A 10,000-nucleotide genomic window follows, 5' to 3' on the forward strand; every position below is an offset into this window, starting at 1 on the left:
GCAGTAGTATTAATAGGAACAACACAGGCATAAGCAGCCACAACTAGCAATCGTAGAAATAGTAGTTATAGCAACCCCACAAGCATTAGCAACAGCAATAGCAATAGCAGTAGCAGTAGCAGTAGCCATGTTAGGAGTTGTAGTAATTGCCGCTACTGTAGCAATAGCCGTGGTCGAAAACATACGAGCACTAGAACGAGTAGCACCGGGGTCCCTACCAGCAGGTGAGGATGCTGGCGGAGGTGAAGAGGATGATGGGTACGGGGTAGGAGGCACACAGCAGCCCATGGTGGTAGAAGGCCGCTGAGATCTTCTGTCTGAGCCGCTCGCGCAGCGTCATCCTGGCGGGCGGGGTCAGCTGCCGGCCATCGGGGGGGAGCGGGGCGCGCCCGGGGAAGAGGCGGCGCGGGGCATCCAAGGACCTGCGGAGAGACAGGGGGCGGCCCGTCAGACTGGGGGAGGGAGTACATGTGTCCGGGTCCTAGGGACCGGGATCCCCAGGCCCATACAATAGTCCCCATCACATGCTGTTGCAGGCTGGTTGTTTCTTAATTTACTCTGCTTACCCTGATTCAACACATTTTGGCCGATATATCGGTGCCCTAGTTACAGTTTGCTGAGACAGTTACCTATGTCCTCCTAAATAATGTATTGGCAATTAAAATGTATCAAATCAATATCATACATAAATAAATGGATCAAAATTAGAGCTGTCAGTTAAACGCGTTATTAACGGCGTTAACGCAAACCAAATTTAACGGCGTTAAATTTTTTATCGCGCGATTAACGCAATTATTTTATAAAAAAAAAAAAAAAAAACTTTTTTTTTTTTTTTTCTTTGGCTCAAAACAAAGAAGCAGTAGCCTGACTGCTATGTTCAAATGACATTTGTTCAAAGCAGTCGTTTAATTGCACTATAGGCTCTTTTTTTGTATCGTCCTGTTTTGATCAGTGTATATGCCAATGTTATCATTAAAAATCATTTGCACAAGGCAAGCCGATGCACTTCACCATGTTGATAAGAGAATTAAAATGAGAAGAATTATGGGACAAAAAAATCAAGGGATATTTAGCATAGAAAAATAATTTGTGATTAATCGCGATTAATTAGAGTTAACTATGACATTAATGCGATTAATCACGATTAAATATTTTAATCGCTTGACAGCTCTAATCAAAATACATTCAAGAATGTAGTGTGGCGATTGTCCCACTGCAAGAACAATAATAAAATAAAAAACTGAATGCAATAATAATAAAAGCATTGCAATGCATTGCAAGTAGTGGTTACTAAAGAGCTTATTTATCTAATAAGCTATTAATCCCCCTCTCTCCACCTCAACTTCACTGTATAATATTGCTGTCCAGATATCTTAAAATGAAGAGATTTAACAAAATAATCATAAATGTCATTGTCAATCTTATTCAGCTAGAACGTATCCCAAAATTTTTGCTTCTTTCAGATAAATACTTTGAAACAATAACATTTTCATAATAATTTGAGACCAGTGGTGAAAGATAACTTACTCAGCACCCTGCCCTGGATTTAGGTTTAGATTTCACTGGATTCAATTACATTATATTACATTAGAGGACACTAAAGAGGTCCATTCACGTTATGGGGAAAAGGGAAGGCCACTGCATAAAGAAGGATTTTCGTCAGTTAACAGAACTGTAAATTGCTGTGGATCTTCAGGTCCACGACTGGTATGGGGCAGCACAGAAAACTACCAGGAACTGCCTAGAATTCACGTGGATTTTCAACTTCCAGCAGTTTTACATGTTTGAGAAACGCCCAAATAATGTTATAAAAAGATTATACACAAAACAGTACAATTCTTTCAACTATTTATTATAATAATATCCGATGAGGGTCAGTAACTTGACAACAAGGCACCATCAGTCCACACATTGATACAGTGGCTGACTGGCTGATCTTAACTATGATCAGCCAGTGTGTACCAAGAGTTAAGTACACAATCCTAAATCTCAAACAACGTGCAGTAGTTTGACTACAGTCACCTTATCTCTTATCTCGTTCGTCTTTACTTTTACCTAAACTTTTCGCATTTTTATCATAATACTACTTTAATTATTTTCAGCTGCCTGTAAGACATACTACAAGACCTTACGCAGGGACTTCCAGCCCAGCCAACCGGCCCTCGCTGCTGAGGCGTTCGCCATGAAGAGTTCAGCCCAAAGTCCACAGAGAAGGATGAGTGTACGATTTATTACAGTAGTAAATATTAATATAATATAGAAGATAAATCTGCTATATAGACAGCGGTAAAGTGTGGCATGAATAATATCGTAGAAGCATGGTGTCCACACGCAGTGCATGGAGCAGTAATGATTGTCTGGAATAATTGTGTTCACAGCTGCTGAAAGTGAGGCAGTGTTCTAGCTCCACATGACCGGGACTTCAGGGGGGGGCTTCACAATTGATTTGGTATCCGGTGAGGAAGACGGCACCTTTGAGGGGGTGTCTGGGTGGATCGTTAGGCCTCCGTCCGTTCGCAGCCAGCTTGTCGACCTGTGTGCCACACTACGGGCAAATTCTAGATACTGATCGAAAGTACACGGCTGCTCATCACAGACATTTGCAAACTGGAGAACCGCTCGACAGAATTTGGTCAACATGCTTGTGCAAGCTCTAGGGTTAGTCCATACCTTCAGCAACACATGCGGTCAGCCGACCCAGCGGTCAGCACCAATAACAACTTCTCTTCCCAAAAAAGTGGGCGGCACCAGTCCAAAGACTGCAACCACATTGGTTCATTTTCCAGGAGGCGTGGAATCCCAAAACATGTTTTTGAACCCTAGCCGAGTTCAGAAACATACAAACAGCACACAGGCACCGCTACTCCTCCCTATAAAAGCAATTGATACATCCCGCATGACTTGGTACTACACAGCACTCATTCATAAGCATGTAAAGAAGCACTGTAAGAGCAGCACGTATGCCACGACTAGACAGAGGTAAAAACACCCCCCCCCCACACACACACACACACACACACACACACACACACACACACACACACACACACCCCAGGAAGGAACACACACACCCCATACCACAAACATCTCAACGCCAGAAGAACGATGATGAGTCATTATCACTTCTATTCTGGCACCTTTAATACTACTGGGCAGAGTTTGTAGCGTAGTCGAACATTAAATACAGCAAACCGGTTGTAGCAGGCCCATGACAAGGATATCACAATCTAGTCCAACAGACCCAATCCATGTTTTTTTCAGAATGCAGGCAATCATGTAGCAATAGAAGTTTCAAAATGTCTTTGATGATCTGATAATTGTTTGGCATAGGAGTTCCCAACACTTCCTGTCGCCAGCTATCTCTGGCTAGACAAAAGCAGGGAAATGTGTTTGAGGGCTAGAAGTCTGACACTATCAGCTGAACCGGAGAGTGGTACAGGAACACATTGACAATGCGTGAAACTTTAAGACATTAATAAATATCACCATTATAAATGTCCACACTCAAGGATACCAGTGTTGATTGTAAGTGCATGTAGGTCATATGCACAAGCACTTCCACAACCAACTCTGCCAACGCTATCATTACTGAGCAAATCCCATGCAGTAATTAACCTAGAAATTACAGTGGACCTTTGGCCAATCTAGATAAGGCCGATCACCGTCAGCCCCACCACCACTGTGACACGTGTCGGTCAACATATCTGCAACATATTTGTTTACCTTTCAAAAGGAAGCAGCTCGGCCTGCACACTAAAGGACTGCCCCCACGGACGTCACTCCAGAGAGTACGCAACCATATGCCGAGCCATGCTAGAAGCTGGCCTGTGTTTTCTGATCATACCTGCTCGCAGGAAGCCAGGCCAGCTCCCTGAACCATGGCCGCTTGCTCCCCCTGACCGCTGCGGAGCCGGCAGCCCGGGGTTGTTTAACCTTCGCTGGTACCTCATGGTTGGCATAGAGCTCCCTTTTCCCCATGGCAGTGAGGCGGGGTGCATAGCTGTTCACCTGTCACCCCTGCTAGAATCATTCCCCATGAGGAACCCGACCTTGTGGTTCTCTCGGTTCGCTGCTATAAAAAACAGCAGCGTTGAATGCGCCAGGCACGCCATAGCCATCGCAGATGGTTCACAACACGGGAGCTTTGGGCAGTAAGTCCTTCCTCAGCTGAACTGGCCCACGGTGAGGGGTGAGGTCGCCCAGATACAGCAGTAAAGTAACTTCTAGTCCCCCGTGACTCGAGCGATCAGAAAGGACGGTCGGCGGTCCGTTGTGGTCTCCGTCCCGTCTGGCATGATAATGTAGTCCATCCGTCAGGTGCACCGTTAGGCAGTGTCACCATTAGTAAACTAATCCGGGATTATACCGATCGGAAATGCCCCGTCCCCTGCTCCCACATGCAAGCTCTTTCTCAGGCATCGCTGCACACACAGAGCTCACTTCTACACGACTGTGTCACTGGATGCCAGGGTTAGCTTACACTGAAGCTGCCAATATGGTTTGATCAATAACATGTTATAACCCTTGATGCGCGTCGAATGAATGAAAAGGACAGATAAAAATAAGAATACTATGTTTTATAGCAGTTTTTTCAAAATAAATCTAGTTATATGGCGGTAAAAGGGAAAATTTAAGAAATGCAAAAGACATAATAACAAAGATGAGACATATAAACATGGACTTGTTTCAACATTTGATAAACATTCTAACATTCATCTTCCTCTCTTAAGGCAGGTTGTTGTGCAGTCTAGGAGATGCAACATTAAAGGTGCGACTGTTCTTTGGTTTTCAACCTTGTCATTGGCATGGAAAGCATAGTCCTGCCAGAGGAATAAAGGCTCAGGATAAATGCCATGCCCTGGCAAAAGAAAAAACTGCCTGCAACGACTTCTTATCAAAGACTCGAGCCGTAGCATTGGCCAGGCATTATTCTGTGGTTTGGGCCAGCAGTGCCTATTAGGCAGATCTGTAAAGGTGTTACAGAGAACCTAAGGCATGTATTAGAAAGCCCAAATTCTATTCAGAAGCAGATTGGTCCCCTCAGCATGACCAAGTAGCCTGGGGATTAATGCATGTGGACCCACAAACCAACAAGGTAACAGCAAGAGAAAGAGTTGTACTCCATACACTTAAAAAGCACTGCCTTACCTCTTCTCAACACTACCCAGTATCCCCATCTTGAATGCATCTCCCGGCCCTATAGATTCCATGACCGCTATATCTAGAGCGTTCCCTGGCATTAAATACATTCTAAACTGAAACAGCTTTCCTGAGGATAGTCCTCCATCAAAACCTGCAGCAACATCAGTAGTACAGCAGCTGAGTCTGGATCCAAAAGCAAGTCAAATAAACTTTCTTTGTTAAAAGTAAATGCCTTTGTGGGTGATGTCTGATGTGTCAAGTACAGAGGTATTGTAAAGACTGCGGGTTCAAACCTTATGGCAACAACCAATGGGGTTATTGCATCACCAACTACACAACCCCAGCGGGAAAAGGAACCAAACTGTCAATCAGTTACCATTGTCGTTATCGTTATTATTTGTCATTCTCAAAAGATGGTTAACAACGGTTCAATATTGACCTTACAGTATGCCGAAGTCGTTTTATCAGGGGAACCACTGTAAGCGGAAGGGACAATCGGGCAAATACTGAGATAAAAATGAATGAATAAAAGAAGAATGAAGGTATTGTATTTCCAAAATTGTCTCACAATGTTCCCCTTTGGAAAAATGAACCTAAAGTTCAACCTTATTTAAACTCTTTCTTTGTTTCTGGTTGAGAGTGGAGGGACGTGGTTCCGGAAGTCTCAATACAGTATGCTTCTCTACAGTATGCTTCTTCTATACAGTAGGCTGTGTGTTGACCAAATGTACATAATGTAACACTGCACAGTTACTACACCAGGAGACCTGCATGGTGATGGGTGATGCAACTCTGTCGCAACGGCACCTGCCCGGAGGAAACCACAACATAAACTATACGTTTAACTCACAGGCGACCCACTACCCTTTCTAATCGGCACAGCTCGAATCAATACAATGTTCCTGTTTCACATTGAAGACCAACAGCAATAGGGACCTAACTTAAAGTAGCGTCACGCCAAAGGGACACATGCTAATATTAGCCACCTACACTGCCTTCCCCAAGTATACACATTGGCTTTTTTATCAACATAAATGTAAACAGCAGCGACAACTGACGAGTCCAATACACGCATTTTGTACAAACGTAATCAGTCAAACGAAAACCCGGCAATATGCCAATGTTGTTTGGCAAGCCTATGATTAGCGCCTAGCAGCGATATTCAATAGCGTGATTTAGTTGTACCATGATGTAGATAGAGGGGGTCTGTGAATCACCCTGCTGAACACCCAGTGGCTCCAGTCCTATTATCATTAATTTACGGTGTTCTCATGCGCTACTGTAACCCTATACCTCTTCTATTCCCTAGTTCTGCGTGCTATATTTTGCTAGGTAGGCTAGCTAGGTTAGTGCGAATGTGAAGGTAAAGCTGCTAGTAGCTAAGCATGTAAACATACTGGCCTTGAAGAATTGCACGTGGTTCACTCAACTGTCTTGGTCCGCAGTCCTTTGGTGTTTTTTGTTGTCCTTTTGGAAGAACCAGAAAAAGCCCGCTGGATTTTTGATGTATCTAGACTATCAGGTGCCTGCCTCGATACAGCTACAGGCTTACATCAGTTACTGGTTGTCAAATCCCCAAGGAAACCTCTCCACTTCGACCTCTCATCCTTCGGTGTGGGTACATTGGGTTATGACGACATCTAGTGGTTCATTGACATACACAGAATATAAGGTGTTCTTCTCCTCTCTGCTGTTTATATAATTTTCTCGTTTAAATCAATGTCCCAGATTTTTTGCTTTTTAATAATGTCATGAGAAGTTGACCACAGGCTGAAAAAAAAGTCACCCTGACATCATCCATTGGTAGGCTGGACCCTTTGGCAGGCAACAACAAATCGGGGCTGGCCTATTGAAACAATTGCTTGGCAGGTCGATTTTTCCAATCTCGACCATGTTTGCAACGTCTCTAGAGATAACCCCAAAATATATTCTACAATCATTTTCTAATTATTGAGGACATGAGGATATGTTTGGAGCAGCATTCTCCCAATGGATTCTGTGGTCAATAATTGGACACATTGCACCCTGTCAAAGATGTGTAAAAGTCAGCAAAGTACTTAAATTAATGTTTGTAGTTTAATATTCTTGTGGGGCCAACCAATTGTCCATCTATGCAGTTTAATATTAGGGTTTGTACGTTCCTTTCAATGTGGGTTAGCTACACAGACCACTTAGAAAAAGAGAAGCTGACATCTGCTTTCCTTCTACTATGCTACTTTGAATATAGGCTGATAAAGAAGTGCATGTTCTTTCCTGTGCATCATTCTTTTTTAGAAACAGTTTCTTAGGCTCTGGTTACTTTACATATGCTGGCCAACGCCAACGAAGTTCAAAGGAACTGGTTAGCTGCCCTCTTCCAAGAGGTGCGTTGCTTCAAACAAATCATACGGTCAAACAAACTAAGATCTAGAGAACGGCGCTGGATGTCCCACGGGCAAAGAATGAGGCTCCTTTATCGTGGACCTTGTATTGAAAAAGTTTCCTCTGATTCGATGGCTTGTCCTTTTGAGTCTTCCTCCAACAGACTTCCACCTAAAATACAAAAATACTTTTATTTATGTACAGAATTTTTCAATACAGATTTATTTTAGTAAAGTATCTCTAGCAGTACAACACACATGAATTGAATAAAGCATCAACCAATAAAATAAATAAAACATTATTAAAATGAAACAAAACTTCAAAGTCTTCCATGATTCTCCCAACAATCCCCAAAAAACTAAGTTGGATCTGTTTTTTGGTTATTAAAACAAGAATCAGAATCTAAACTACGAATCCCCTTATATAGGAAGGAATACATTCTTCAGTTTTATAGTCAGATTTAGTCATTAACCACTTGCCTTTATCGAAAGCTACTAACAATTGGAGGCTGAGAACAACCAAGGCGTACAATCCATATGGAAACTAGAAACAAAGTACTCTTAGCCGTACACTAAAAAACAAAATGCTAAATGCTCATTTGAATTCACGAATCTCACACACGAACGCCCACTCACTTGTCCATGGATGTCCCTGCAGAAGCCGGTCGGGAGACCCTGTACGTGGAGGGTGAGACAACACTGGTGGGTCAGACCCTTCAGCAGCCTCTCGGAGCCTTCCTCATCACCATCCTCGTCCTCGTCTTCCTCCCCTTCACAGCGGACCAGCGTAACCATGTTTCCCTGCCGTGACAGACATTAGGTTCAAACCCCAGTGTCTGCAATAGACAACAGAGACACATCACAGAGACGGACACACAGTGTGATAGAGACTGAAGGGCTGATTATGGTTCCACGTCAACGCAACGCAAGGACCACGCAGACGCAAACCTGCTTTGGTTCTGCGTCGGGTTTCAGTGAGCAGACCAATCACAGCCCTTGCTGCTGCGTCGCCTCGACGGAAGGTTACAATTTTTTGGAGGTGCACTTCAGGCCCTTGCGGTGGACGCAAGGAGGGTCCGCAAGGACGTAATCGGTCCGTAAACCCCCTTGCGTTGCGTCGACGTGGAACCATAATCAGCCCTTAACAGATGGATAGTCAGACAGAGAGACAGAGTGAGTGTGAAAAGAGAGTCCAACCTTGAGCTGGGAGCAGACAGTGACAAAGCAGTAATGGCTGAAGTCCAAGACCGAGCCCACGCTGACCCCCAGACTGAGGAGCACGGTGAGGTCATCCACCAGGAGTACCGGGGGTCCCCAGCGCCCCACCGTCCCAACGCCACCGTCGTCCTCACCTCCGACCCCAGAATCACTCACACTGGCCCGGACAAAGTCATACAGACCACGCAGGCCGACAGCCGGATCTCTGACAAAAAGAAAGGGAGAGGGAAAGGGGCAGGAGAGGGGGGGAATGAAAATAAGTTTAAACTAACAATGTATGCTTAAATTGAGAGCTGGCAACTTATTTGAGTATCCATTTGCATTTGCAGGTTAGTCTTAATATAACATTATTACTACCACCTACTACTTACTACGACATAATATCCAATTTTAATTTAAAAGTAGGGCCCCTGAAGAAGGTCAGAATTTTAAGTTTCCGTTCTAAAAGAGATCCATTTGGTACCTGAGGAAGTCTAGTGCTTGGCTCTCGGTGTTGGACGTCTTCTGAAGCAAAACATCCAAGGATTCGTTTAGCACTTCGAGGAATATAAGCTGTCCCTTTTCCTTAGCTTGGGTGAGACTCACCCCCTGGACACACATTCAAAGAAACACAATCAAACCTATACATTAAAATGCCTGTACTGTGTCATTTCTACTTTGCTGAGATCTGTGTATTATCAGTGTATACAACACAAAAAAAGTTGTGGTCATTGGACACTTAAAACAAAACACAACACAAGTAATAACGTACCAATCTCTGGCTGACTGCACTGTAGTGGCTGAAGGATTGTGCCAGGCCCAGAAAACAAACTTTGCAGCCCGCTGAAATACAAATGGTGTTTGTAAGATGCGTCTAGTCTACACATATGCAGAACTGACTATTGCTGAAATGGTTCAGTTGTTATTAATCAGTACAACTACTACTCCTACTACTAACCTTTCAGATAAAAGGAGAGGAAATGATGGACAAGGAAAGAGGCATCCGCCCGTCTATCAGAAACCAAGATCAACTCTCCCTGTTATGTCAAACGTCAAAACACGCTCAAGTTCAATAATCAAGAGGAGCTGTGCCAACATTCAAATAACGGTGCCTATAAAATTAACAAACAAATTGTCCGGCCATGTGTAGATGGTATACTAAACCCTCGTTTAGCGACGTTAAACGTCATATTTAGAGCACAACAGTGATTCCGATGTTAAAAAGAAACAGTACCTGTTTAAAGTTGTCGGGGCTGGTGTTCAATATAGCGTTCAGTTCGGGAAACATAGCTCAGCAGTAC

At 43.7% G+C, this 10,000-nt stretch overlaps 2 protein-coding genes across 5 annotated transcripts in view; both read right to left on the reverse strand.

The window, feature by feature from the left end:
- scap (SREBF chaperone) overlaps positions 1-6,750 on the reverse strand; it is a 34,800-nt gene extending 28,050 nt beyond the window's left edge. The window contains exons 1-2 of one of the 4 annotated variants that reach the window (XM_030371366.1): positions 6,573-6,750; positions 219-422 (exon numbers count right to left, since the gene is read on the reverse strand). In XM_030371366.1, the coding sequence (XP_030227226.1) occupies positions 219-340 (122 nt within the window). In that variant the 5' untranslated portion in view covers positions 341-422; positions 6,573-6,750. Of the gene's footprint in view, positions 1-218; positions 423-5,148; positions 6,486-6,539 lie in introns of those variants that run through there. The other 3 variants (XM_030371364.1, XM_030371365.1, XM_030371363.1) reach the window with 3 other exon arrangements.
- A 449-nt stretch (positions 6,751-7,199) lies between these two features.
- The window catches only part of elp6 (elongator acetyltransferase complex subunit 6), a 3,026-nt gene continuing 225 nt past the window's right edge, over positions 7,200-10,000 (reverse strand). Inside the window, exons 1-7 of the mRNA XM_030371369.1 lie at positions 9,934-10,000; positions 9,658-9,736; positions 9,472-9,542; positions 9,184-9,308; positions 8,700-8,925; positions 8,139-8,303; positions 7,200-7,674 (exon numbers count right to left, since the gene is read on the reverse strand). The exon at positions 9,934-10,000 is cut by the window's right edge and continues 225 nt beyond it. Of these exons, the coding sequence (XP_030227229.1) occupies positions 7,549-7,674; positions 8,139-8,303; positions 8,700-8,925; positions 9,184-9,308; positions 9,472-9,542; positions 9,658-9,736; positions 9,934-9,987 (846 nt within the window). The 5' untranslated portion in view covers positions 9,988-10,000 and the 3' untranslated portion in view covers positions 7,200-7,548. The remainder of the gene's footprint in view (positions 7,675-8,138; positions 8,304-8,699; positions 8,926-9,183; positions 9,309-9,471; positions 9,543-9,657; positions 9,737-9,933) is intronic.

This window comes from Gadus morhua, chromosome 11 (assembly GCF_902167405.1).
Source record: "Gadus morhua chromosome 11, gadMor3.0, whole genome shotgun sequence".
Taxonomy (NCBI): domain Eukaryota; kingdom Metazoa; phylum Chordata; class Actinopteri; order Gadiformes; family Gadidae; genus Gadus; species Gadus morhua.